Below are 27,310 nucleotides of genomic sequence, written 5' to 3'. Positions count from 1 at the left end.
ACCGTACCGCCGGGAAAGGGAAGAGGTAAAAAAACAAACGAAAAAACAAGGGCGTCGGGGCGCGTGCTCGCTGCCAGTAAGGCGTGCGCGAGAACCGCGAGCCCGGGAAGTTGGAATTAGGGGGTGGCGGGAATAAGGAAGGCAAGGGAAGGCCAGGGGGGTGTGTGGTGGAGTCCAGGCGTGTGAGGTGAGTGTTGCGGTCTCTGCCTGGCAGGCGGTACCGAACGGTGAGTCGTAGAAGTGGTAGAGTGGCATGGAGAAGAAGAAATGAGAAACAGAATAATCTCCCCCCTCCAACCAACCCGAGGACGGACCGAGTTGGCGGGTTTGGTGGTGGTGGTGGTGGAGGAAGGCAGAAAAAGGAAAGGATCTTTTGTACATGGTATAAGTTTTTAATTCTATTTTATTTTCAAAGCATTCCTTTGCCACTCGCATGCAGATGTAGATCTGGCTCTATCTGCTCGCAGGGAACTCTTTGCAACCCCCTTTCATTGGTGTGTTGGGTCGGAAGTCGTTCGTTGGCTCGTGGCGCACAAGACCAATCGCCCACACACCCCTTCCGGAGCTTTTTTTCTACTTGGCCTTCTAGAAAAGGGGCCGAAAATCTGGGATATAATCGGTGTTGGGAAAAACAGGCTTTGGGAAAGGGGGCGATGCGTCCAAACTCTGGTACGCAGACACATGGGGTGGCATTGCCGCCGTGCTGACACGCGTTTGGCCGTAACGTGGACGTCCGGTTCCTGGTGGGATGATGGGTGTGTGTGTGCCCGGCAGTTCGAACCTAGAGTATGGTTGGTCCGGGAGGGGAGGAGTTCATATAAACAGGACCGGGTTTTCTTGGGGGCGAGGTCTGGGAAGTGGAGGGTGAGCCGGAGATGGGAGGTGATTGGACCGCCGGACAAGATGTTGACGCTCGTAGAGACGGCATGGCATATTGACATTTCGTACTTTTGGTTCAGATGCTACGCCAGCAGCGCATACCACCTACCTAACCCGTCGTCTTGTTCGCGCATCACTCAAAGGCGGTGGAGGTGGTGTGGGACGTGTCTTGCAGCCGGTCGTAGCTGTCTGCGTCTCGTCGTCGACGACATGGCGTTGGCCCGGAGCCGCCCCGGAGGCTGAGATGAGGGTGTGCAAGTACATATGAAACTCTCTGGGGAATATAATGTCCACAGCCATCCTTAGGGGGTGTACCGTCGACCAGGTGGTGTCTACACTGCATTCTTTCTACACAGGCTCCATTACCCTACCAGGTATTGCCAATCCATAGCCTCATCGTCCTGTGTTGCCAAGCCGTCGTATCAACATTCGAAGACCAGTTAGATCAATACACACTCTGCCTCTCTTTCTGTCTCGAAACCTAAGCACCCTCCTCGCGCACGGATGGCTCGAATTGAAGGACACTGCCCGGAGGCAGCGCGGGGCCGATGGTGTCGGCTCGGGAACGCTTCTGACCAATGTAGGCCGTCTTGAACGTGTCGATGCGCTGGTTAAGCCGCTGCTGCACGTCACGAACGATGCCCTGCTGTGCCTCGGCCGCAACCTTGGCCTGACCGTCGAGCAGTGGCAGCAGCCTATGCGTGGCGTAGAAGCGGCCTTTAAGGTCCGGCTCGCGGAGGACGGCGTTCTGCTTGAGCAGGACGCAGCGCCAGCGCTCCGCAGGGGCGAACTTCTTGCGGAACACCATCTCCTCGCGGAGCGGCCGCGGGAGCTTGTCCTCGGGCACGGTAGTGGCGGCGTCGGTGGCGGGAGCGTTGTCACCGGTGAGGGGCTGGTAGATATCGCCCTTAAAGAAGGCCATACCGGGGACATCGATGGGGGCGGTGCAGATCTCACGGAGCGCGAGCAGCGCGTCGGGAAGGTTGTTGGCGGCGGCGGAGAGGTTCTGTTCGGGTGAGATGCGGACGCGGAGGACGTCGCCGAGCTCGATGCGCTCGGCGCCGAGGAAGATGCCGTGGTAGTCGATCTTCTTGCCGCCTTCATTCTCAGCGATGCGGCTGAAGACGGAGAACGACACGCCCACCTTCTGAGCGGCCATTTTGGAGGAATCGAGCAGGGCAACCTCGCGACGGTGGGTATCCTCGGGGGTGAGGCTGCGGAGGAAGGCTTCCCAATTGACCTCATCGTAGGCCTTATTCTGCAGCTCCGGGATACTAACGTTGGGCACGGAGAAGGCGAGGAACGGGCGTGCTGTCGCTTCCAGCGTCTGGATCGGCGACTGGTTGAAAAGCTGGTGGGATATTGGGAGGATCTGGATCTCGGGCTTGACGCCGGGCTTCTGGTTGGTGGGAGCAGTGACGGATACAATACCCAGACGCCAGCCAGACGCCATCTGGAACCAGACGAGCTCTCCGACACGGAACAGAGTCGGAGCTTGTATTCCTAGGTACGGCTGGGGGTAGGGCAAGAATTGCGGCTGCTGGTACATAGGTTGAGCCTGGGGGGGAGTCTGATTGGGATGTTGCACTTGTGCTTGGACCTGGGGCTGAACGGGAGCTTGGGCCGGAGTCTGTACTTGCGTCTGAACCGGAGACGTTTGGCCCGGCTGCGGTTGTTGGTGGAGTTGTTGTTGCTGTTGCTGCTGCTGCTGCTGCTGTAGCTGCTGTTGCTGCTGTAGCTGTTGCTGCTGTTGCTGTTGCTGCTGTTGCTGTTGCTGCTGTTGCTGTTGCTGCTGTTGCTGTTGCTGCTGTTGCTGTTGCTGCTGCTGCTGTTGCTGTTGCTGCTGCTGCTGTTGCTGTTGCTGCTGTTGCTGTAGCTGCTGTTGCTGTAGCTGCTGTTGCTGTTGCTGTAGCTGCTGCTGCTGCTGCTGCTGCACAGGAGGCTGTGTCTGAACTGACGCTTGCGCTGGGGCGGAGACGGGTGCCGCGCGTGAGGGTATCGTCGGAACCGGCACTGGAGTCTCCTTCTTCACCGCAGCCGTAGGTACGACCGTAGGTACTGGTACAGGCGTCTCCTTTTTCGCCATTGGAGGGGTCGCCGCTGCTGCAGGAATCGGGGATGCCGTTGTGACTGGCGGCATCAGTGGCGTGATCTTGCGGACTTTGGACGGGGGTTGCGTGTTTGTCGCTGTGGGCAAAGCCCGTGGGCCATCAATTACGCTCAGTCCGTCAATGTTCGGCATTTCTCGAGTGTTGCAGTGGATGCAACGGCAATCATTGCGGTCCTTCGAGTTCGACAGGAGCCACAGCAGATGAAGACCAAACTCTTGCGGACTCTTGTAGAGGGGCCTTGCCTTGTCCGGGTGTCCAGAAACCCAAAGATGCTTGGATTTTTCATACAGCCAGTACCCGCGTGGGAAGTTGACGAGCCAAGGAAGACCTTCTGTGTGGTAAGTTAGACGACTGCGCCAGCGGGAAGGCAGGGGAGCATGTCCTCACCTGTAGGTGTAAGCTCTTGCTTCAGCAAGATTCCTAGCTTCACACGCCACTCCTGAAACCTTGGATCATCTTCGGCTAGCCGTACCATCTGAGGTTTCGCTCTTGGTGTCTTTTCTTGCGTCGTCTTCTTCGCATTCTTGGTTGCCGCATCTGCGGGGGCTGGCCAGTACCCCGGTCCATAATCCTGACCATCACTCCGAGTGAACACTACTACGTTGTACTCTGTGAGGTCCGCCATCCTGATTGTACGTGTTGGTGCTAGGAGGACGGTGATGGTGATGAGCGTTGTGGCGGGATGAAGTGGTTTTGACAGTCAGCTGAATGGCCGTCTGGAGCAGGAGCTGCAGCAATTCTGATCGTTAAACACGGTCTCGAGATGAGATCCGACTTCAATCCAGGTCCCAAGAAGTGAAAGAACCCAGGGAAAAAGTCGTTCTGCTAGCACATTCTGTGTACTGATGACACTGGCAGTCCTCCTTTGCAAGCTGTGAAGTGGACCTGGCCCCGTGGTGGGTTCGGAGATCCGCGGCGAGGACAGATCGTCGAATGGAAGCCAACCAGGCAACTCAACCTGTATCTCAAGATACGACAAGAATATATTCGTAGGCGGCCGGGGTATGAACAGATTACAGTAAATTACTTGAATGTCGCGGGTGTTTGTTTGTCAAACACGAACCAATCTGAAGTTTGGAAGAGGTTGAAGTGTTGATGGAGCTATGAAAGTGGACGTGCATCGCGCTAATTGGCTTAGTCAGCAAACCTGGGACCAGCGGGAGCACCTGGTTGGCTGGCGTTCGTCCTGCCTTCCAATCTACCCCTTCGCCAAAGAAACCACCACTGGCGATAGCAACCTTTGGTTCGGTTTCAAACGAGTCGTAACACTTAAGCGGTGTTCCAACATGTTTGATGGTAGGCTTTTTATCTGTCAACTCTAAATAATCTTCTTGAACGGTGCCATGGTTACTTATGTTTCAAGGCCGAGATGGGATTCAATGTAGTGCATCCTGCACCTGGGCGACCATCACCCTTCAGGGTGAGCTAGCTATCTTGAAGTGGTCGCACCAGAAGTATGAAGCACATGCAACATCCCCGAAATGAAAAGACTCGTTTCGTGGTGGGGTTCGATGACTGGCTTGGGAGCACTTAGCTTTTGAAGAACCTTTTGGCGCGATATAGGCAATACATATCACATCCACCGCCGTTGACAAGGTCGCATACAGTGACAGTTGTGCGCCGCCATACAAGGTTGAGAAAAAGATTCATAACCACTGATCCTATTTTACGGTGCGTTTTGACCTTCCGCTGTTCATGTTGAAAGATGCCATATCCTCCCAAATTGGCAACTCCCGCCTGCTTTTCAATAACCATGCCCGGAGTCAAACACACGTCTAGGTCTTATGATGACTAACATTTTCCCAAATACCGCCGCTATGCTTCATGCAGATGCACCGCTATTGGGACGATGTGAACTACTGCTCACCTTTCTATGTATCATTGGACGCCCTTCGCTTGTAGAAAGCGGGTGCTGATACAAGAAACTCCGGGATTTGACATTGCCCGCCGGCCGCCTACGGCCGGAGGCCCGAACGCCGTGACCATGACCTCATCGTCATCCGGAGGGCGCCTCGGCATTCGGACCTCTGCCGGTATGACCAATCTCCAAAAGCCGATCGTGGAATATTCGCCAACACTTCGTCCAGTCTTACTGAATAAATACCCCTCACAGTCTCGCCGTCCTTGAAGTTGAGTTACTCATTTGATTGGTCAACCAACGCATATTGCATTAACGCATCTCAACCACATTCCAAAGGTACACTTCACAATGTGTCAAGACGAAATCACAATTAACGGATGGACGGCCGTACCCGTCAATGCTGGCAAGATCTTTGGCGACAAGCCGTTCTTGAACGAGCCCTCTCCCTTGAACATCAAGGACATCGGATTTCCTTCCGACGACCCTGTGGTGGCACAGACATTACAATACGCCAAGGAGCGTCTGCATGCAGAGACATTCAACCACTCCATGAGAGTCTTCTACTTTGGTGAGTAACACCCGCCACCAAGCCAAAGACCTCCCCATCGGTTACGCAGCTCCCACGGAGCAGCATGCCATAGGTTCCAAAGGCAAGGCGCCTAACTCATCTCAGGCATGGCAATTGTCAAACAACAATTTCCCGAAAAGGCAGCTGTCCTCTCCCCATCAACGTGGGCACTTACCTGCCTCCTCCATGACCTTGGCACAGCCGCCGAGAACCTCACGGCCACCCGCATGTCATTCGACATTTACGGCGGCTTCAAGGCCCTTTTAGCGCTCAAGGACCACGGTGCGACCTCCGACCAGGCTGAGGCTGTTGCCGAGGCCATCGTCCGTCATCAGGACATGGGAGTTGACGGCACTATCACGTTCTTGGGGCAGATGATCCAGCTGGCGACGCTTTATGATAACGTGGGCCGTCACCCTTACGTCAAAGACTTTGACAAGATTATCCACGAGACGACACGGAGGAAGGTTAACGAGACACACCCGAGGCTGCAGTGGTGTTCGTTTTTCGCGAACACTGTTAGGAAGGAGGAGGGGCTGAAGCCGTGGTGTCATTCTACGCATATTGTCAACTTTGACAAGGATATCGAGAGCAACACGCTCATGAGGGAGTGGGAGTAAAGAGGTTGACTTGGGTATCTATCATGCTTCATGCGAAATCCGAGGGAAGAGGGCATTTTTAAATAACAATATTCAGACAAGGCCACAGATACTAAACAAGATGGAACTGCGTTTACTCAGGACGAAACTGTTGTATGCAATGGTTTTCATTTCATATGCCTGGTGTCGAGAAAGTTTAAAACACTATCTGCGAGGCTAATCGTTTAATCCAAGATTAGATGAACCGCTACTTTTCCTGCAATTTATTCCAGGCAACTGAGAAACTGGTGCTACAAATTGCATTCGGTCGAGGGCAGGAAAAGACAGGGTGTGTCTGATTGGCTTATTTGGCAACGGTTATAGAAACCAAGAGACTGAGGATCGACTGCAAATCAAACATCCAATGATTTAATGACTTCTATGCCTGAGTCGTAATGTCAAGAATACATTATGGACACATATCGTAACGCGGGACAACTTGCCCCTGGTCGCACGTGTCTTTGACTATTTCTTTTGTTATTGATAAACTCCCACTGCAAACTCAATGGTCTGACAAACGGTGAAACTACACCTTCATCCCAGCCTATGTCCATCCGGTTTATCGGCCTCACCTCGGACGGGAGCTGGATTGATACATTCCACTTTTCGCGAAAGCATGCAGAAGTTCGTCAGACGGCCGGCCATCACGTTTGAGGTTGTCAATGAGGAATCTAACAAGCGCTCGCGAGCGGGTTGTTTGACCAAGAACGAAGTGTCGGGAGACGAGGGCTCTCTAATCCAGGGTTACGTAGTGAAGATGCCGTTACCTTGGTAGCAATGGTATTAAGTCTTGAGCAATGCTTATTGCAGGACATCGGCAGCAGATCTTATTAGCGGCGGGGTAGTAGAGAAAAGGGTATTATCCTCACAAGGCTGTGATGTCTGTCTTTCTGTACAACAGATAACATGTAATATGTGAGGAAGTGGAACATGATAGACTGCTGATTGAGTCGACGTCGAGGTGTTCTCCAAGTGTGTCCCACCGCTTTTTGCTAACACGACCAACTCGCAAGGCGTTTAAATTTCGAGCTGCCATTATACGAGTTGACATTCTGCTGACTTGTAATCTCTGGAGACGATGGCTGACTACCATGTGTGCTGCTCTTAGAAAAAGAAAACACGTGTGTGCTTGAACGTCTGAGCTCTCGTACGCTGAACATTACCATCTAAGCAATGACTCGTTTTCCAGGGCTGAAACTGTGCAAGCAAGCAACGTGACATCATTGAGTGCTTCGAGTTACAATGGTGAATAGAGATCACAGTCAACCAATACACTGCGGCAAAAACAGCCATGGGAGCATGTCCATGCCAGTACTCTTTTCACCCAGCTTCAGAGCGAGGGTCACCTTTGAGATCAAAGCCATCGCCTCTTCTTGCGATCCTGACGTTGCAAATGTCAAACGCCTGTAGGAACTCGTGTGAAGGAAAAGAGTTGTGTTCCAATATGTTTTCAATATGTCCGGATGCTCAGAAACTTGTCGAGATCTCCTCCAGAGAAACGAAAGAAGGCTTCCAATGTTTCTAAAGAAATTGATGGTGGGTGTCGAGCTACGGGAATGCCAATGTGGTGTTCGCAGACGAGTTCAGAGGATCAAGATCCAGTGGTTCCCTGGCTAGGAGCCCGGGTATGAGAGGATGTTGTTATTTGCGAAGAGGTTTGATGAGGCAAAGAAACAGATAGACCAGGCGTTGTAGGAGACTTCGGCAGAGGAGGCGATGCGTCGGGCCAGTCACTGATTCTCAAAGCTACTGTACAGATACAAGCTTTCACTAGACGGTTTGGCAATGTTCTTGGAGGCAAATCGACTTTTCCGAGTGTCTGTTCGTGGAAGCACAGAGCATTTTGTCGTCAGGAGATGACTTCTGCACGCTGGACTTTAACGGTACCGGACGGAATGCTGCACGCTTCTCGGAAGAACTGTGGGAATATGTGGGTGAGTCTACACTGCGATACAACACTTGGAATTTGATGACACGGCTAGGTAATACCTTTGAGATGCGCTGACAGTGGTACTCTTGCGGAAAGTAGACGTGGTCGCCGTATACCGAGAATATCTTAACAAGCCCTCCTAGTCACCGTCCCAGATGGTTGGCCAAGAGTTGGAGGCTGATCGGTTTCTATGAAAAACCTAATAGTAGTACGAGAACCGTGTCGTAGGGCAATATGTGGTTTCAAAAGAGGACCAGGCCGAGTATGAAATTCTGCAGAAAGACCCAAGAGATGGAGACTGCGATGCGTTCGTTTATTTGGCTTGGCGCCAAGGACTCAATCTTCCTTACAAGCAAGCGCTCACAGATTGCGTGTTTGCAGCACCAACTATCTGTTAAAGTGAGAATGGCGCTTTCTGAACCTGATATGAAGTTGTTCAGGGGAAGTTCGTTCTTCAACAAACATAAGCATAAGCATATAACTTCAAGCGGAATTGTACCCCGAAACACTCGCAATCGCTCAGGACCAAGTATCAATGTAGGAAGAGAGCCTCAGCTCGTGTGGTATCATTTTGGTCATAACTCGTAAGACTACTGTTTCGGAAATAAATAAACATTTACAGGTTTTGTCGGACAATTAGAGCTCGTGTCGGTGCGAATCAACGGCCACTGGTCGTCGTCAGCGGCCTGTATCGAGCCATCAGCGTTCAGCTCCCTCAGCTGAATGCTATTCCCATCAGAGGTGGGCGTATACAGACGGCCATCATTCGAGACGTACGGCCTTAAAGACAGTCGCGGCGGATGCTCAGCGGTCCTCTGGGAGAAAGTCTGCGATAATCGGGTCCGTCGCGGCGACTGGTTGCTCGTTCTTCTCCTGTCCCTTTCCCGGAGCTTTTGAGGAATGATTTTATCAACAATGTAATCTCGGAACGTTTTCGTTGTGCCAAAGACAACAAAGGCCAACAGGCTCACGGACACGCCGGGGATGAAAAGCAAGAGGTCTAGATGCAATCGCTCCATGCTGAGATCCGGACTTTTGGCCAGGGAATCGCGGGTATTCTTTTGTGAGGAGGAGATTTGAAAGTAGATGGTGAAGACCTGGAAGATACTTGAATTTTCTGTCAGCTACGTCAAACGCAGACTCATGTTAAAGAGAAAGGTTGTTCTTACGCCAATCCAACGAATGCTATGCTGAAGCGTACAACTAGCCATCCATCGTAGATGCTCCGGCGATGTTTCCTGTTGTCACTCTCAAAGGCGAGTATATCGCTGCTTTTTGTGTTGTTCGATTGTTGGCCGTATTGAACGTTCCAAGAGAGGAGGTGTCGGCGCGTGTAAATGTATTTGACTAAAATGACAATAAGAAGAACACCACCACCACTCATGGAAAAGCCCACTGCGTGTTTTGTTAGATGGGTTCACTGGAGACGATACAACGAGACTTACTAATGAAATCAGCAAGGATGAGAAAGGGCAAGGTCTGCTTCTGAACGACCTCGAGCCGGAGAATCCCTACCAGCAGCGCTGGCAGTATGACAGCAGTAGCCTTGGCGATGTAGTTGGCTCTTTTACGTAGCGACCTGACGGGTTCGAGTTGAAAAATCGACTGAGTGAGAGCGACGGCCCAGAAGAAGGCCAGCGTTGCTTCGACATTGTAACAGTAATACTCTGTAGAGTGTCAGATACGTTATGCCGAATGGGCGGAGTGCAAATTACGGATGTAGTAAAAGACTAGATCAAGACCAGTCGACTGGCCCGCTATGGCCAGCTCAGGATTGCCGACATTGGCGTTCGCATGCTGAAATTGCTCGAGCTTAATATCTCTCCATCGTATAAGCGTATGGATCTGCTGGGCTATAGAAGCAGCTGTCGAGAGCCCCGTGAAGTATGAGACCAATGCGATATCTGTAGATAACAACATCAGTAACCCTCCAAGTGACACTACTGAATCTGTCGTTGTAGTTACTTACAGCTGAGTCCCTCACGATGGGCGTACACCAACCATGCCATGAGAAGACTGCAAGCTAGGCATAACGAGGAGTAAATAAGAACCCCTATAGATGTGCCTAGCTCTTCTTGAGGCAGCTGGATGGCCATGTCACCCCCTTGATTGCTGGCTCAGCAGGCCAGACATGAACGCGGAGCTGTTGACCAGTCGCAGGGAACAAGGTGACGGGGGGAGAAGAAGAAGGAAGAAATTAAGAACTGGGGAAGCAAGCAAACGGCATGGCTATGTTTATCATGCAGCGCAGCCCTGAGATCGATCCGGGTCCCTGCGATCTGCGCATGGATAGCCTCCCCTGGGGTCCTAATCGTGTAGCGACGGAAGGAAAGAGCCCCAAAAGCGAGGAAAACTTGGGAAGGAGAAGCTGGAGACCCTTGTCCGGCGCTCGCAGTATGATAAATGGCGATCGGGTGTGGCGGCGAATTGACGAGATGGGACTTCCCAGCATTCCAGTGAGACAAGGGGTGTTCAGGCCGAGTTACGAACCCCAAGCCCGTACAGCTTGCAGTCGGTGGTTCAGAAATGTCTTGGCTGGGGATGCTACGAGGAGGGTGGCGGGGCAGTTCAGGATGCTCATGAAGAGTTTCCCTTGCTATACGGTGGGTAATAAGGGTTGAAACGCGATAGTGTGAGAAGGCGATCCCTATTATGATATTGTTCCAAGACGAAAGTTCATGAAAGTGCCTCAGAAGGGGCTGATCGGTGGAACCTGTCATGACGAGACAGATGACAGCGTGACGGCATTCTAGCTGGCTCCCTAGTGCAATTCTGGCGACATCTGCCGACCAGAGACTCGGGGGCTTGTCGAACCAAGACGGAAACGTTCAGCCACCACCCGTCTAATAGAAGTGCATCGCTAGTTGCGAGGGTTAGGCCGAAGCAGCAGTGCACAAGCGTCGTCGGAACCTGTTGTGGAAAGACTGTCCGTCCGTAGGGTGACGAATGTCAAACCGGGTTATGCTAGAGGGTATGGCCTGGCAACATACGAGTTCGACCGAACTGTCCGCCTCACAGAGCAGGGCTATCCGCACTCATCATCTAGGGTTTGAGGCATGGATAGCTCGAAACATGTATGGCAAGTGGAGGCGCGTCCACGACAATAGATTCGCTGGGCGACTCTCTGTATGTGTGGGTGCGTGCGGACGCCGCGGGGGGTTCCCGGACGAGCTTGAACCCGGTAGAGGCGACAGATGATTTCCTCCTAGGATTGAATGTGACGGCATTGCAGTTGCTATTGTAGGCGAACGCCCTACCGAGTCAGTGACTGGGTATGCCAATCCCATCTTTAGGCCAACTTGTAACGAGGGCCAGATCGCGCACGACTTCTCGAGCCTCTGAGAACTATGATCATCACATCTGATCTCATCGTTGAGCAGAGTTCAATGGTAAGGGAACATGCCGTGTCCCGGGCGTTCGGTGCTTGGGGCTCACAAGCAGACAAGGGCACCCATGGCGAGGATTTCAGCTAGTGGTTTTGCATTGGCCTCGGCCTCCCTGAGTCAGAAAAAGTAGGTACACGGAAGGCCATTCAAAACCAACGGCCCCGTCGAGCCCGAGCGACAAACATGGCTTCGGGTGTTGGGCCCGATACGGCAAGTTGGACGAATCTAGTGCCAACAGGAAATCATGTTTGGTTGCGGTGGCGCAGTGTTGGGATGAAAGACCAACGGCGCGTCATGTCAGTTTCTGTCAGATGGAAGGTTGCTGAAGCTTCAGCCCAAGTAACGGCCAGACCACGCCCACGTGTAGATGAGCGAGCGTCCCCAGCCAGAGCGAATGCGAACTTGTCAGACTACACCCTTATTTCCTGAATGGCAAAAGTGTGATCGGCAGTCGCAGCAAAGCGCCGCGTCGTCGGCATGTGGCGACTGGGAGCTTGCAAGAGAGTAAGGTTTGCATGGGATTCCCACTGCCCGACAAAGGCCAAGAAAGGTTCAGGGGGGATGTGGTCTAGAACGTCCACTTCCTCGGAGACAGAAGGATCTTGACCCAGAGTTGCGGAGAAGCCCTGTCGGCAGACCACAGGCCGGCGTGCAGGGACGGCAGTCTGGCAAGTGAGATCGCAGTCCCCTGGATATCTCCGGCGATGGGCCACCAACTCCCCTCCAGCCACTTTGTGGCTCGGGTGGAAAGACGGCATCGAAATCCAGAAGTCTAGAGGGAAGGGCCCCACTTGTTGCATTCCTACCGGTTGGTAGGGTCGAGCAAAGGTGCTTACAGTAATCATTTTAATTAAGCCTGCGCCAGCGGTACGCGTCCAAAGCGCGTCCAAAGCTTCCCCGCTATAGAACCGTTCTGGCGACAAACACCTTGACAACTTGACAGTATTATTGCACAGCAGCAATTCTGACAACCTCGAACGGTTCTATCCTCGCCGTTTTACTTCTTTAGTTGTGCGCACACTGCACAGATTGCATATGGGTCGATGCTCTACACCGCATCGCCAACATGAGTATCGTCCCACCGCACTATAATGACGGCAATCGAGCCTTCCTGCAAGCTTTCTTGGCTCGCGGAACCCTTACATTCGAAGAGGCACAGATCGTTCTGGCCGAAATATTTACCATTGAGGCCGAAGACGGCGAGCCGGTCGCCCCCGAACAGATCACCCAACAAGACTTCGATTCTTACCTGGAAGCCGCCGCCGAAGCCGTTTCTTTCTTCGACTACGAAATCCGGAGCACCGTCCACCAAGTCTCCAAGAAACGCGTCTACGCTCTCGTCAACACGGCATCCGACCCGATGACACAGCTTGCGACCACCTACAATGCCGAACAGATCGCCTTTACCAAGAGGCTACTCGATGCCATGTTTGAGACGTACAACTCCCCGCGCATGGAGCTCATGTGCATTACGGAGATGCAGGCCATTAAGCTTGCCCGCCCTCCGCGGCAGCAAAACAATAACAACGACGTCGACGTCGACGAGGATGGAGCACCGACACAAACGCAGTCTTCCGCGGATAAGGGACTTAAGCACAGCGAAGTGGAAGATATGCTAGCGAACCTGGTGAATCAGGGCTGGCTGGAAAAGTCCAAGAACGGGTATTATAGCCTCAGCCCCCGAGCACTACTCGAGCTCAGAGCGTGGCTCATCGACTCATACAACGACCCCGACGCGGCAGCGCAGGAGTGGCAGCGCATCAAGTTTTGCGAGGCGTGCAAGGGGATCGTCACCGTTGGGCAAAGATGCGCAGAGAGAGACTGCAACGCACGCTTGCACCACATGTGCGAAGACGCATACTGGCGAACGCAACGCAGCCACAAGTGCCCTAGATGTTCGAGAGACTGGGACGGTGAACACTACGTCGGGGAGGAAGCAGAGACCAGTACGGAGGCCTACAAGAGGAGCCATCGTAAAAGCGGAGGCAGGAGAAGCAATGCGGCAGACGAAGACGTGCACGAGAACGGTGGAGATGAAGACGAGGATGAGGCGTGATCGAGCATGCAAGTTTTAGAAGCTCAACCCCTGTATGCTATGGGCAGTTTTCACGAAAGATACCCTGTACTAGCGGCTAAGCAGAAGCTAGCCACTCGAACACCATAACTCTCAGACACTGCAGCTGTCAAAAAGGAAAGAAGAACCCCGAACCCCGGTTTAGACGAACTGCATGTTTCTTCCATATTCTGCATTCCTTGGTTGGGTCTCAGGGTCCCAACAAGAGAGGCGACGTTATGGACCCTGGAGGGGCCTCCGATGTGGCGGTGCGCATAAGCGGGTTCGGATCCAGCTGCCGGTGCTCGCTTAGGTGCGGTTGTTTGATGTTGGGCCGGAGGACTCCAATGGCAGGTGATATCATTGGATGGTACTAGAGTGACATCACGCGTGGCTGTGCAAGCTACCCCAACCTGCTACCGCCCGACCTATCCTGTGGCTAACACCTGAGCTTGCAGGACATGACGCTGTATGAGAGAACCAGGGCCGGGCCAGACCCAGACCGCATGTGATTCAGAAGCGCTTGGCCGTTCAATAAAACAACCGGCTCCGACCGCCTTCGTTACGACAACTCTTCATCTACCGAGGTGCATAAGACAAATCACACACTTTGTCGCTTGACCTGACGTTTTTCCAACAACTCGATCGCATTCCCCAGTCACTAGCAGTCTAGCCCGCAGCCTTTGACTCTCTGGCGTACGAGACCAGAAACCCATCGCCCACGATGCTGGAATACCTGGGCTACAAGAAGTTCAAGAAGTACAAGACTGAAAAGGAGGCAAAGGAGGTGGCGGAAGCAGAGCAGCGACCACAACAGCAACATGGATCGTCATCAACGCACCTCAAGCCCGACTCGCGACCCTCGCCGTCGCGGCGCCAGACCAGCTCTCAATCCGTCTCGACGACGGCGAGCGCAGCCACTGAAGGCGGCCCTGCACCACTGTTGGATCGCAAGGACGAGGCCTTCTTCAGACGCATCCTCTCCGACCCAGACGAGGTAGACTCGGATGACGAGAGCGTCCGTCCAGCCTTGCCCCCGCGCAGCAAGACCCCCGAGTACACCTGGGACTCTGACGAGTCCCACCGCACCGCGCCGTCCCAGGACCAGAGGATACCCCAAAAGGCAGCGGCGGTAGCCGTCGCAGAGAAGCCCGAGGCCTCGGGGCCCTCCAAGATCCCCAGCAAGATTGCGTTCCTCTTCAACAAGGCCAAGGGCGGCGACAAGGACAAGCAGCTCGCGCCCACCAAGCCCGTGAAGCCCGAGGAGGCGGCGCGCGAGCAGGACGAGCTGTCGCGCGTGCTCGACGACCTGAACCTCTCGGCGCGCAACAACAAGGCCATCCCGCTGTCGGCCGAGTCGTCCGAGCTCGTCGGCAAGTTCACCCTCGTCCTCAAGGACCTCGTCAACGGCGTGCCCACGGCCGTCGACGACCTCCGCAACCTCGTCGAAGACCGCGACGGCACCCTCAAGAAGTCGTTCGACAAGCTCCCCAACAGCATGAAGAAGCTCGTCACCAACCTCCCCGACAAGTTCACGGCCAGCTTGGGACCCGAAGTCCTCGCCGCCGCGGCCAAGAGCCAGGGTATCAACGCCGCCGAGGTGTCGGCCGAGGAAGGCATCAAGGGCGCCGCCAAGAAGATGTTCACGCCCACCAGCTTCGCGGACCTGGTCTCCAAGCCGGGCGCCGTCGTGGGCATGCTCAAGGCCATTGTCAACGCGCTGAAGCTGCGGTGGCCGGCCTTCATCGGCACCAACGTTATCTGGAGCGTGGCTCTATTCCGTAAGCATTAGTTCCCTCCACACGTATGTATTGGCAAAATACTAACACCGTCAACAGTACTCTTGTTTGTGCTCTGGTACTGCCACAAGCGGGGCCGCGAGGAGCGCATCAAGCGCGAGAACGCGCCCGAGATCGTCGACGGCAGCGGCCGCATCGAGGAGCTCCCTGACGACCCCGCCCTCCCGGCTCCCCTGCGCTCGCGCACCGAGCCGATGCGCGCGGACCAGGACCGCCCACGGAGCCAGAGGAGCGAACGCAGCCGGCGCAGCGGCAGGCACAGCTCGGGAAGGGCGACGCCCCAACGGCGGGCCTCGCCGGCTCCCGACTCTCCTCGGAGAAGATCGACGAGAAAGTAAAGGAACTTACTTGTCTTATTGTGCATGCTTCAGCGGGCTCGCCTTCTTCTTTCTTTCTTCTTTCTTTTTAACGACTGTTACGTCCTGGATGTTTACCTAGCCTTTTGCAACGAATGAATGGAACGACGTATGAACGAATGAGCAGACACACGACGATGCTTATGAGACGGATTCTGGAATAAATGGATTTCATATGCTCATTTGGTGTCTAGTCTCGGCTTTCGCAGATGAAAGCCCCCTTACCCCCTGGAAAAATCAGAGGCTTTTTATATAGAGACGGCTATCTCTCATGCCTCACCGATAGATAGTTTAATATACAGCCATGGATTGCAATGCAAAGAACTCTTTTGGTAAAACAAAAGGTTCGGGTATCTCCTAAGCAAAGTGCGCTTTTTTATGTCTCTGATCCACCGTGTTGACTTCTCAATCGTCCTGGACCAACTCTTTGATCTCGTCGCGTCCGCCAGCCGCGAGGCTGCCCGTCTGACCAGCCTTCTCGCCTTGGCCGAAGCGGTCAATGACCTTGCAGCCGTCCTGGATCCAGAAGTCGACCTCGTCAATGATGTCGTAGACAATGTCCTCTACGATCTGCTCCGTGTAGCGCTCCGAGACGGGACGGACCTTATCCAGACCGGGGTACGCGAACGCCGACGGCTTCTTGGGCTCCTCCTGGCCGACGTCGACCATGGAAACCTCGTTATCGGGGTCCTCGGCGATGCCGGGAGGCGGGAACCAGAAGTCGGGACCGAAGTTGACCTCTGCGGCGCCGCCTCTGAAGACGCTCACGGCGGGATAGTAGCCGAGCATGCCGTTATCGAGGCCCTCGCGGGCGCCAATCTGCGCCTGCGGCTTGGAGGCGGGAGGCAGGAAGGCGAGGAGGTCGGTGAATGGGGTTCCCATGAGAACGCCATTCTTGTACACCTTGATGTAGGAGTTGGGAAGAGTACGGAGGGCGGGAACAGGATGATTGGGGTTGGGCGCCTCGACCGAATTGGCTGGGCCGGAAGAGACGGGCGAGGGGTTCATAAGGTCTTCGAGCTCCTTGGTGGTATGGTAGTCGATCTTCTCAAAGTAAATGTGCTGCTTGAAGCGAATGGGAATACGATCGCGGACAATGTTGGGCGCATCGAACGCCGTGCTGTCGTCGTCCAAGCCAGTGTCCACCGCCGGATTGTACTGACCAGCCAAGACCTTCCGCTGCAGGCGCTCGGAGGGGAGTTGGATCTCTAAACCGATGACGTCGCCCTCGCGGATTCCTTCTCCCTCAGGGAAGAAGGGCTTCGGCCGCGACATGTAAACCTTCTCGCCGCCGACGTCGCGGAACCCGTAACTGTAGGCATCAAAGCCAACGGGCGCATCAAGTGATGCCTCTCTCCTCGCGAAGCCCATGCGCACGTGGCCGTGCGACTCGGGCAGCCCCTCTCCATTCTGCTTGTCGACGATGCCCCTCGTGATCTTGACCTCCCAGTAGAAACATCCCTCGCGGATCGCCACATTCGCGCGCGTCATGCGAAAGCCCTTGTTTGTCGTGATGTGGCGGCCCGTCTGGTCGAAAAACAAATGGGTTGCGCTGTCCTCGAAGCTCAGGTGAGGACCGTGGGGTTCCGCCTCGGTGCCGCGGTAGTAGAGCGACGAGGGGAATCCAGGGTCGGCGATGCAGTGTGTGTAGTGGTAGCTCTTCTTGTTATGAACACTTGGTATTGTTAGTACCTTCGATCGGGCACACAAAGGCGCAGGCCAACCTACTGCTCCGAAGTCTCGTAGAACTGGATCTTGCCGCCATCCAGGGCAGGAACGTCATGGTGGTGGATGAAGACAGCAGGGCGCGCAGGCTCAAAGTCTGAAGGCTTGGGAGGCGCCAGCTTGTAACGCATCGGACTGTAGTCGCTCTGCTTAGGTTCGTGATGCTTCGGGTCGGGCGTGCCACGATTGCTGTCACCGCCGAAGGCGCCCTTGGACTCGCGCTTCTTCAGCGACTCTTTTTTGTTGCGCTTTGCTGGCATATCTTCGACGCCTGGAGGTTTCGGTGTAGATCGAACATCTGGATTGAGAGGAGAGGGTACAGAAGGAGTGAAATCCTCTTCGAGGGCAGGGCGCTTCAATGGGATTGCGGTTGAAGCAGGAAGGGAGCCGCTCGGGGTCGGCTCCCGAGGAGGAGGGGGAGTGCCCGAGTCGGAAGCCATTGGATCGGTTTTCTAATTGTGTTGTGCAGTTTCTCTGACTCTTAGTATGTGAACGGCAGTGAATTTGAGGTCGACGATGTGGTTGAGGATGAATGGAGAACAAAGTCGCGAGTTCTTGTCGTGAGGCGCGTGTTTCAAGGTCGAAATTTTGGGAGCTGCTCCAGGGAAGCTACCTGACACCCCGCGTCAAGCTCCCTCCTGTCGTCGCACAGGGGCCTCAGCGGGAAAACAGCAGGGGTTTATGTACACCACACGCTAGCGGGGCAGGCACTGCAGGCTACATTTGACAACTGGAGCTCACTCAGGGGAAAAAGCTTATGTATTGCATTGTCAAGTTGATTCACATGTAGCTTGCTGGCCGCCTTTCACGGCCAGCTTCTTTGTCACCACATGTTTCTTTATTAGAGCAGTCTGGTTTCACCCGTGTAAAAATAAAATCAACGTTTGAAATGAGACTTGTCTTTCGCTCTATCAGCTCTCTATTGGACATCACGTCCATCTACTATGCCCGTCAAACGCCAGTCCCAAAGTTTATCCTTACAAAGTGTACAGATGGGGGTTGTTTTGTACAAAATTTCTCCATCCCATCCCTGATAACCCCAACCCTGCCTGACCTGCCCAGCCATCTTAAATGGCATGCTCATGTTGCTCTTCCACGGGAGGGTCCCAAATCTCTAACTGTTTGAGAATGCGTTGGTACAAGAAGAGCATTGTGCCGCTCTGAATGAAGGTCCATACACCACGGGGACCCACGCCCCTGAACCACCCGCTAAGGCCCTCCGTCTGGTATATGACCTTGAGGCCCTGGATGACGGACGAGGTCTGCAGATTCACCGCGCCGGGGCGAGGAGTGTGTGTTGACGGCGATGATGTTGATATATTGCGGCTCTGGGATTTTGACGTCGAGGCATGCGCAGCGCTCTTAGCCGCCGGTTTGCTCTCTTTTGGTAACAGGTCAGGGTGCACTTGAGTCTGCAGCCGTGTCTTGACGACATCCAGGGGACATGTCATAACGCCAGCCAAGCTTCCAGCAAGACCACCGGTCAAGAGCTCGAGCGGCACGCCAACGTCTCTGCTCTGCTTATATGTGCGAGCCCAGGCGTGGAACTGTTCCCAAAACATGAACTGGAGTGCTGAAAAAGGGAGGTCGCGATAGAGTGTGGCTTGGTAGCCGTGGAATAGCGCAGAAAGGCCCTCGTGGCGCACAATGGTCCTGGCTGCATCGACGGTGCCTCTGTAGTTGTATCCCGACTTGAAATAAGGGTTGTTGTACCGTCCCTGTAACTGCATGCGGGTCTTCAACACCTCGGATGGGACGTAAACAATAGAGCCGGCCAAATCTCCGAGGAAACCTAGGGATGTTCAATTAGTTTGTGCTTTTCAGTCCCAGGCTTAGATTCGACAAACCGGCTGTTAGGTAGGCAAGGTGGTGTTGTAGGCCGTGCTCAATAAGAAAACGTTTGCTCCATTCGTATGTGCCGAAGAACAGCATCGTGCCAGGAAGCGAACCGCTCAGGGCCGGCACCCATCCACCATATAGACCGCGTCTGACGCCTTCTTGCCTCCATATCGTATAGTATGACGAGCCGAGGGACGTATACTTTGGTGGGATGTGCGGATCACCCTGTTGGCGCGTCTTGACCGTATCCAGGGAGTGCATGAGCATGTCTCCCGTCGACCCGCCGAGGCCTCCAGCTATCATAGCATGGAGGTAAGGCGGGCGGCCTTCTTCTTCGAATGAGTCATCCTCGTGCGAGCTCATGTCCTGTCCGAACGACGGTCTGTTGATTCTGATATCCGGCAAAAGTCCTCCCGTCTGTCCCGCATGTCTATCCTCCCCGAATGAGGCCGCCGCGGCCGGGCTCGAGACCGAGAATCCCTCCTTGATCGTTTGCGCGCTGTTGTCGGCAGGGGCGAAGTAGCTGACAATGCGGTCAGCGACAGACATTTGCGAACGCTGCCTGTCGCAATTGGACCAGGTTCTCTCTGGTCAGCGTCAAGGTCGGTCCCTCTCGTGTAGTGAGTGCTGACGTCGGTGTGTTTGTCGATGTCGTCGCGCAGGTTCTTCGGCTGAGGCAGTCGGACACCCGCTGCGGGATAACGACGCCGTGTTGGATTTTGAAGGGAAAGGAGAGGAGAGGCCTCCTCGTCGGTGATTGTCGCGTGGGTTTATTGCGCGGGCAAAAACTTGGCGGCGGCGAGGAGCAGCAGATAGTCATATCGAAATTTCATACAGGGTTCCCGGGCTCTGGAATTTTGTTGGTGGTGCACAGACCACCTGCAGCGCTGCGGTCCCGCTGCGTCACTGTGAGCTTTCCATCTCTTCAGCTGGAAGTGCCTTAGCACTGGAGCTGCGACGTGGAGTTACCATCGGCCGGAGGAAGACCCTGAGTGGCGCCGAGAGCTCCGAGCTGCGACACGAGACTGTCCGCGCCATGCTCTTGAGATGAGTAGAACCTGGAAAACACCCTCCAAGCTTCGAGGCTCGTCTGGAAGCACCCCAGTCGTTAGTCGCGATAGAAACAAACGGTTATGTATGATACATGAAGAGCTCTTGAACTCTAAAGGCTCGAATTCTAGACCAGTGGCCCGCCCCTGAGAAAGCCGAGTCACCCATATCACTTGCTTACTCGTACAAGAGGCAATTCCCTTCCTCCATTCAGTATCTCGGCTTGAACCTGTGTTCTTCCCACCTCACGCGCCCAAACTTGCGCCAGGGCCAGATGTTCCACACGCATTGCCCTGTAACCAGCGCCATAGATATTGGTCCGTACGTGTTGCTGTCCAAGGTCTGGTCCTGCGGTCCGTCGCCTTCGACCCAGATGTGCCCTTGTGGTACCCTGACTACCCGTTGCGGATGCGGCGCTCTCGTCGTAACATATTCTCCCTCCAGTGCGACAACTCTCTTGATTGCGACAGTCTCGGGATGGAAGGGACTCCTATACCAGGCAAGAAAAAAGTCAGCTCGTCCGCGGTCTTGGAAATTTCCGAGAGCGGTCGCTAATGACGCACCTGAAAGTGATTATCATGCCCTTCTGCAGCCCGTCCATTGGATTCCACCTCCAAGTGAGCACCATGTCGTTTGCCAGAGTCCTGTTGCGGTCCTCGTTATAGTAGGGGTACATAGAGCCACCGCTGATGCTTGTGATGGTTGCAACATGATCGTTGAACGATATCACAACGGGTACCCAAGTTGCGAGACCCAGCAGGCGAATGGTCGTGTCACCGAGGAAACTGCCTCGTGCGCGCGCCCATAGCGACCGGTATGCCATGGGCGTGAGTGTTTTCCGAATAATATGGGAGTCGGTAATCGCTGCCTCTCGAGAGACGAGCTTCCTATCCTGTGTTCAGCCATATGTAGCATCGAAACTTCGGAGCTCGTATCATCCCACGCGCTTATCTTATCTGTTATCTAATCGCAACTGGCTCGGGTGGGCCACCTCACTTAGGTAGCAGCTTCCGCATTCCTGCCTACCGTTTGCCAACCGTGACACAGCACAGAGAGGCGTAAGTATATTTCGCAGCCCTTGTGGCATTTCATATAAAATAATTTACATGTAGTATCGACACCGTCATTCTTGGAACCAAAATATACCCGCGGAGGACTCCATATTCTCTGGTGCCCCAACGGACGGTATCTTGGAAAGAATGGCATGCCCGGTTGAATTACACCCGTGAACATCCCCCTTCTCTTCTATGGCCATGATCGTTTCTCTTATTAGTCATCAAACCCAAGAGGCCTAGTTCTTTATATGCTTCCCCTGTAACACCTTCCTCACACAACTGTCCTTTCAAGATAGTCCAAACTCCGAGTAGCAAAGCGGAAGCATTTGCTACGAAAAGCAGGCGTCAAGCCGTCGTTTTTGGCTCGTTTTGTGGGAATCCTGCTCAACTCAAGCAAGAAAATCGAAAGTTCGATGATTGATTCGAATGGCTAGCCTAAATTACATTACCGTATGAACAAGAAATCCGCCGAAAAGGGACGGCTCATGGGTATTAGTATTCACCACCGTCGTCTCTCACCTGACCATGATAGCGGGGCATCCTTCGAATGCCAATTCACAACCAAGCCAACCGCCATGATCACCTTCTTACGATGCCCGTCCTACGATTCGAGGGCTGTTCTTGTCAAGGATTCGATTCTCACGCATTGCAAGTTCGTCTTTCTCGTTCTGATACCAACGCTCGTCTTTTCCCTTCCTTCCCCAACCTTTGTCGTCTGGCCATCGAGATGTTGTTGAAGGTGTTTGACAGTCCTGGCTCAGCGCAGGCACCATCTATCCCCTGCATGATTAAGTGTTTGGCGAAGCCATGGGAGATAGCAGCGTCGACCAGCTTTTTACTCGGGTAACAGTCCAAATTTGTCACAAAGTGATTTGCTGGCAGCGGCTGGGTTGAGGGAACTATACCCTGTAAGAATGACTGCCGACAAGTGTATTGCTTCGAAAGAGCGAAAGACGGTGGCTGTTAGGTGTTGAAATAGACCACAGCAAAGAGGCCCCGGCAGCTTAGTCGCATAAGCTTGTCTTGACAAGACGGGATATTGAACGAAGAAAAGGTCCTTCAACATGGGAACACTATGCTGCTTTCTCTGCCATCTCTTCCACGCTTCTCATCTATCGTGATCTGACGATGTAAGTTGACATAACTCAACAGCGCATAGCAGTAGCCCCTGCACCATTAGCAACTTTCACCCAGTGCCCACTCACTACCATCCAGGAGAATAGTTTGAAATGGTTAATTCTTCTTTTGGTCGTCTCATTGAAATCACTCTGGATTCCCAGCCTGCCGATACGCTCATTCTACCAGCCGCCCCTTTTTTGTTGTGATGATGACTCCAAAAAAATTAAACCTCCGGGTTGTCGTCGCTCTCGCTGACACTCTCGTCACCACTGACCTCGGCGTTCTCGCGCTCCCTCTTCTCCATGAGAGCCTGCAGCTCGGCGTCATCGCTCTCCGTAACGGCCTTGGGCTCCATCTTCACGACGAGCGAGCCGCCGGCAGCCTCGATGCTGGTCCGGATCTCGACAATGGCCTCCTCCAGTCTGGCGATACCCAGGTTCTTGTCCAAGCACGTGCTGGTCAGGACGTACAACGGGGGCGACACAAGCCTGACCTTAACCTGCGTCTGGTCGTCGTTGCGCGACTCGGCGGTGCGCAGGGCGGCCTTGACGGCGTCGATGCCCTCGTATCCGAAGCAGGTAACCTCGACGTCGGCACGGACCTTGGTGGGTTGGGGAGTGAGACGCTTCGCGATATATGACTTCAACTCCTCGGAAACGGCCTCGCTTGGGAAGGTGGCGTCGTTCCAGACCTCGGCGTTCCTGCGCAATGCGTGAGTACTTCTGTTTGTCTCCAATGTTCCTTATAATCCCGACTCACGTGATGGACAGCTTGAAGGCGTCGATCGCATGGCCGTACTTCTTGTTGAGGGGCCATGCGATGGTCTCGTACAGCTGCTCGATAGGGGTGAGGGTCTTCTCGGCGACGTGGCGCATGATGGAGTGGACCATCTTGCCCTTGTTGTACCTCTCCTCGCACTTGATGATATCCTCTGGCGACACACGACGCTTGCTGAGATCAATGTAACCCTTCTCCTTGTCGACACGGAGCACGACGACGACCTCGTTGCGGCCCACTCGAATGAGCTTCTGGATACTTCTGATACGACGTCTCGACAGCTCGGAAAGCAGGATCATGCCGTCAATGTTGTCGTACTCGAGCAGCTTAACGTACGCGCCCATCTCGGCAATCTGTAACACCTGTCAGACCCGGGTGTTCCCTATATCTCCCCTCTCTCCCCAACTTGCCCACGGCGACCGGGTGGGTTTGGTTCGGTTCGGCTCGCGCGTGTGCGTTGGGTCGGCGGGGCACAAACCTGCTTGACGTTGACCATGACGAACTCATCGATCTCGGGATACTTGTTTTCGAAGTATCGAAAGTGGCTGTAGTTCGGTTCCGCCATCTTGGCTACTGGTCCTCGAAGTCGTCGAGTACGGAGAGGGTGGTGGTGGCGTTGGGGTGGTGAAGTTCGAGGTGTGGAGGGGCGGGGTGCGAAAGAAGGCGCGCGGGCTTTTTACACGTTCCTCCTAGTCTTTAGACAGCTTTTTCCTCTGTGCTCGAAGAAAAGTCCGCCTGCTCGTCGGGTCTGTATCGCGGAGGTGGATTCCGTTGCTCGGGAGAGGGGGCGACGTCGAAAAGGCGAAGAAGTGGCGGCCTTGAGGGTGAGCAGCGTTACGTTGGTGATTGGGCGATCGAGTCACAATTTTGCTACTACGATTCACAAATCGCAGAAATCCGAACAATGGTGGGGGGTGCTCTGAGGCGGTGGTCTACGGCAGAATTAGTGGTGATTCGGCCGATAAGCTCTGCTTCGCTTATCGCCACGTGAGCACCCCTCCAACCAAATTGTTCTTGTAAACAGACCCCAGAAGCTAACATCCTGGGTGAGCTATTGGTAGAGAGGTACAGAGCTACAAGCTTCAAAACATCACAGCAATAAACGAAACATGGCACCCGGTGAGGTCTTGTAGAAGTGCCGCCAGATTTGGTACTTCGCTCTAAACCATTTTCAAAATACTGATGGTTTTCTTAGCATCCCAATTTGAGCTGGCGCAACCGCCCAGCGACGCCATCTCCTCGCTCGCGTATGCGCCCGATTCTCCTACGAGACTCCTGGTGTCCTGCTGGGACAAGAAGATCTACCTCTACGACACACATAGCGGAGGCGAAGATGCGCCAGGAACCCTCCTCCAGACGATCGAGTTCCGCGCCCCTGTACTCGATGTTACCTTCGGCGCGACAGATAATGAGGCCTACACGGCTTGCTTAGACCACTGCGTCTACAGGTAAGGCTACTTGCGGATGCTTCCAATGCTCCCAATATGGCTAAATACCCGAATATAGGGTCAATCTGGAATCAGGAGAGAAGCAAGTAGTATCTCAACACACCGCGCCTGCGCGTTGCGTGGTCTATAGTCTAGAGCACTGTAGGTCCCCGCTGACCCCTTTCCATCCTCGCCTCATCTAACCAAGCTCACAGCCCTCCTCATCTCCGCCTCCTGGGACCAAACCCTCCAAATTCACAACGCAAAGTCGCCTTCCGACGACAACATCACTGTTCAGCTGCCCGGAAAGCCTCACGCTCTGGCCGCGAGTCCCTCAAAGGTTGTCGTTGCCATGACCGCTCGCCTTGTCAACATCTACGACCTGAGCAACATCCCGTCTCTCTTCTCCCAGTCAGGCCCCCATGACATCAAGCCCTGGCAACAGCGCGAGTCTTCCCTCAAGTTCCTCACTCGCGCCGTTTCCTGCATGCCCAACGACGCCGGCTACGCCACCAGCAGTATCGAGGGCCGTGTCGCCGTCGAATGGTTCGAGGATTCTGCCGAGTCTCAGGCCCGCAAATACGCTTTCAAGTGCCATCGCCAGGCTGCTCCGGACGGCGAGGGGGATATCGTCTATCCGGTCAATGCCATGGCTTTCCACCCTGTTTACGGCACGTTCGCTTCGGGCGGTGGTGATGGAACCGTCGCGCTATGGGACGCCGAAGCCAAGCGCAGGATGAAGCAGTATCAGAAGTTCCCCGATAGCGTTGCAGCATTGGCCTTCTCCAAGGACGGCAAGTACCTTGCCATTGGTGTCTGCCCGGGATTCGAGACGGGCATGGAGGACTATAGTGCCGAGGGCAAGGCAAGTGTTTTCATCCGTGAGCTTGGCGACACAGAAGCCAAGGGCAAGGGCGCAAAATAATCGACTGAGAAACTTGGAGAACTGTGATTGAATCTTGAAGATGTGAGGGCGCATGGCGTTTGTGGTGGTTTTCAAATGCAAGCAATTCGTTTTGACGGACCGGGAGGGTTACGGAAAAGCCTGGTATGTACTATATCAGATGATACCTCTTCTGTTGGGCGGGAAGCTAGCGGTTGATAAATATGTCATAGTCTTTATCAAGCTAATTCTCCGAAACACCCTGTCATTACCATGAGGACTCCAGACATCAAATTCTGGCCAACATTGTAACCCTTTTCTATCTCCCTTCCACTCGCAAGTTTGCAACACATCCCAAAAACCTCTCGTCAATTTGTAACCACGAACTGCCACAACATATTACTTCATCAAGTCTGCTTTCTTAATCTTGGATCGAAACTCCTGCTGGTCTCGGCCTCAAACCTTCTAGTGCTCCAGTACGGGTGTTTGATCTTCTCTGCAGACTCTGCCATGATTCAACCGTTGGAGGCGAAGCTGCTTGTATCTGGCCATGGGTATATTTCTTCCCATCGCTTGCCGGGCTGGAGAGTGTCTCGCAAGTATGGTTTTCGTTTCCCCCCCATGCGGATTGACTGGCAGTGCTGCCTCTTGCAACCGTAATGCCGAAGTCTGTGTCGGCTCTGGATCTGGATCGCGCGTCATCGTCGTTAGTGTTGCTTCCTCTGCTGCCGGATAGTAGATGCGCTTCTGAAGGCGATGGCGAGATGCCCGAGGTCCAAAGTCGAAGCGCATCGCGAGAGGACGTCTCGAATGCGATCGAATCTGTTGTCTCCGGTCTGTAATACCTTCCACAGAGGAAGCCAGTTGTGCGGTGTTTGTCGTCGACGGGGGACGACAAACTCGTGTACAAACTACCAAAATCATATCTTAAACCTCCGACTTGACGTACATTGTCATGAGTACGCAGAGAGGGTAACATAGCCCGCTTCTTAAGGCTAATGTGTGCTGCGCTCGTTTCAATAGAAGGAATGATGTGGTGCTTTAGTCGCCCAGCACGACTCGAAGTTACCAAAAGATCGACTTCTGCATCGGCTTCTTCTAGTCGTTCCTTTCCATTGTTGTCTGGACCAAAATCAGGGTCTACAACGAAACTCTCGTGCCTTCCTGTTCTTTTCGTAACTTTGCGAGGGTTGTTGGGTTTTGGGCCAACGGTGACGGGAAGGGAGCCTATGCCAAGCGGCGGAGGCGATCTCCTTCTTCGTTTAGCGCTGTGCTGTTTACCGGAGAGAAAGGCTTCCTTCTCATCGAAACCATCTCTGATGCTCTGTCGAAGAAAAGTGTTTGCTGTTATGGGGCCCATCAAAGCTTTGCAGTTTTCGAGCATCATTTCTTTACGGCGAAAGGCGGAGGATCTTCCGCGTTGACTTTTGATACGACTCGATGTTTGGGGAGACAGCAGCGAAGAATGCTGTATGATTTGCCTATATTTGGGGATATCCCATGCTATCGAAGCTGTCAAGAGCTGGCCACGGATGCACACACATTTCACTTACCTTCATTCTGATCGAATCGGCTGCTTGAGTAAGATTGAAGCGTAAAGGTTGGGTTGCATTCAGATGGGACTGCGTCCACCATAAGGGAGTTATGACCTGGTGTTTCGAATTCGGGTGATGGGGACCAGATAAAGGGAGAAGACTCTTCGATCTTCACGCAGATTTCAGCACCCATGTCTGGATTTGTTTCGCCGGGGATCTTCTTGTTGAAAAGCTGTCTTTCGACCGACACCCCTTCGCTGTCGTTATCTTCGTGTGCCACGGTAACAGAAATATTAAGCGGTTGCGGCTGAACATTTGC

The 27,310-nt window shown here is 53.9% G+C and overlaps 11 protein-coding genes across 11 annotated transcripts; 4 read left to right on the top strand and 7 right to left on the bottom strand.

Moving 5' to 3' along the window:
- Positions 1-1,360: 1,360 nt before the first annotated feature.
- Positions 1,361-2,428, bottom strand: ColSpa_08783 (uncharacterized protein; the record flags this gene model as incomplete). The annotated part of the gene is made up of 1 exon (XM_049274995.1): positions 1,361-2,428. The coding sequence occupies one exon, from the start codon at positions 2,426-2,428 to the stop codon at positions 1,361-1,363; it is 1,068 nt and encodes a 355-aa protein (XP_049130952.1).
- Positions 2,429-3,333: 905 nt separating this feature from the next.
- On the bottom strand, positions 3,334-3,615 carry ColSpa_08782 (uncharacterized protein; the record flags this gene model as incomplete). Its single annotated transcript, XM_049274994.1, has 1 exon — positions 3,334-3,615. One exon carries the CDS (start codon positions 3,613-3,615, stop codon positions 3,334-3,336), a length of 282 nt encoding a protein of 93 aa, XP_049130951.1.
- Positions 3,616-5,199: 1,584 nt separating this feature from the next.
- ColSpa_08781 (cyanamide hydratase) lies at positions 5,200-6,039 on the top strand (the record flags this gene model as incomplete). The annotated part of the gene is made up of 2 exons (XM_049274993.1): positions 5,200-5,419; positions 5,525-6,039. The coding sequence occupies 2 exons, from the start codon at positions 5,200-5,202 to the stop codon at positions 6,037-6,039; spliced, it is 735 nt and encodes a 244-aa protein (XP_049130950.1).
- Positions 6,040-8,791: 2,752 nt separating this feature from the next.
- ColSpa_08780 (uncharacterized protein) lies at positions 8,792-9,996 on the bottom strand (the record flags this gene model as incomplete). Its single annotated transcript, XM_049274992.1, has 6 exons — positions 8,792-8,866; positions 8,959-9,084; positions 9,189-9,382; positions 9,433-9,654; positions 9,703-9,891; positions 9,957-9,996. The coding sequence occupies 6 exons, from the start codon at positions 9,994-9,996 to the stop codon at positions 8,792-8,794; spliced, it is 846 nt and encodes a 281-aa protein (XP_049130949.1).
- A 2,443-nt stretch (positions 9,997-12,439) lies between these two features.
- On the top strand, positions 12,440-13,429 carry ColSpa_08779 (non-structural maintenance of chromosomes element 1; the record flags this gene model as incomplete). The annotated part of the gene is made up of 1 exon (XM_049274991.1): positions 12,440-13,429. The coding sequence occupies one exon, from the start codon at positions 12,440-12,442 to the stop codon at positions 13,427-13,429; it is 990 nt and encodes a 329-aa protein (XP_049130948.1).
- A 721-nt stretch (positions 13,430-14,150) lies between these two features.
- Positions 14,151-15,563, top strand: ColSpa_08778 (uncharacterized protein; the record flags this gene model as incomplete). The annotated part of the gene is made up of 2 exons (XM_049274990.1): positions 14,151-15,207; positions 15,265-15,563. 2 exons carry the CDS (start codon positions 14,151-14,153, stop codon positions 15,561-15,563), a joined length of 1,356 nt encoding a protein of 451 aa, XP_049130947.1.
- Positions 15,564-15,986: 423 nt separating this feature from the next.
- ColSpa_08777 (Set1 complex component sdc1) lies at positions 15,987-17,746 on the bottom strand (the record flags this gene model as incomplete). Its single annotated transcript, XM_049274989.1, has 2 exons — positions 15,987-17,256; positions 17,310-17,746. The coding sequence occupies 2 exons, from the start codon at positions 17,744-17,746 to the stop codon at positions 15,987-15,989; spliced, it is 1,707 nt and encodes a 568-aa protein (XP_049130946.1).
- Positions 17,747-18,373: 627 nt separating this feature from the next.
- ColSpa_08776 (putative mitochondrial carrier) lies at positions 18,374-19,694 on the bottom strand (the record flags this gene model as incomplete). Its single annotated transcript, XM_049274988.1, has 2 exons — positions 18,374-19,098; positions 19,154-19,694. The coding sequence occupies 2 exons, from the start codon at positions 19,692-19,694 to the stop codon at positions 18,374-18,376; spliced, it is 1,266 nt and encodes a 421-aa protein (XP_049130945.1).
- Positions 19,695-20,405: 711 nt separating this feature from the next.
- Positions 20,406-21,018, bottom strand: ColSpa_08775 (mitochondrial inner membrane protease subunit 2; the record flags this gene model as incomplete). Its single annotated transcript, XM_049274987.1, has 2 exons — positions 20,406-20,685; positions 20,759-21,018. The coding sequence occupies 2 exons, from the start codon at positions 21,016-21,018 to the stop codon at positions 20,406-20,408; spliced, it is 540 nt and encodes a 179-aa protein (XP_049130944.1).
- A 1,574-nt stretch (positions 21,019-22,592) lies between these two features.
- On the bottom strand, positions 22,593-23,711 carry ColSpa_08774 (eukaryotic translation initiation factor 2 subunit alpha; the record flags this gene model as incomplete). The annotated part of the gene is made up of 3 exons (XM_049274986.1): positions 22,593-23,070; positions 23,129-23,499; positions 23,625-23,711. The coding sequence occupies 3 exons, from the start codon at positions 23,709-23,711 to the stop codon at positions 22,593-22,595; spliced, it is 936 nt and encodes a 311-aa protein (XP_049130943.1).
- A 617-nt stretch (positions 23,712-24,328) lies between these two features.
- ColSpa_08773 (mitotic checkpoint protein BUB3.2) lies at positions 24,329-25,498 on the top strand (the record flags this gene model as incomplete). The annotated part of the gene is made up of 3 exons (XM_049274985.1): positions 24,329-24,594; positions 24,653-24,735; positions 24,789-25,498. The coding sequence occupies 3 exons, from the start codon at positions 24,329-24,331 to the stop codon at positions 25,496-25,498; spliced, it is 1,059 nt and encodes a 352-aa protein (XP_049130942.1).
- Positions 25,499-27,310: the final 1,812 nt, after the last annotated feature.

The sequence above is a fragment of the Colletotrichum spaethianum genome (genome assembly GCF_022836535.1).
Source record: "Colletotrichum spaethianum MAFF 239500 DNA, contig24, whole genome shotgun sequence".
NCBI lineage: Eukaryota > Fungi > Ascomycota > Sordariomycetes > Glomerellales > Glomerellaceae > Colletotrichum > Colletotrichum spaethianum.
The sequence above is the reverse complement of the archived record's forward strand: the minus strand, read 5'-3'. Positions and strand labels throughout refer to the sequence as shown.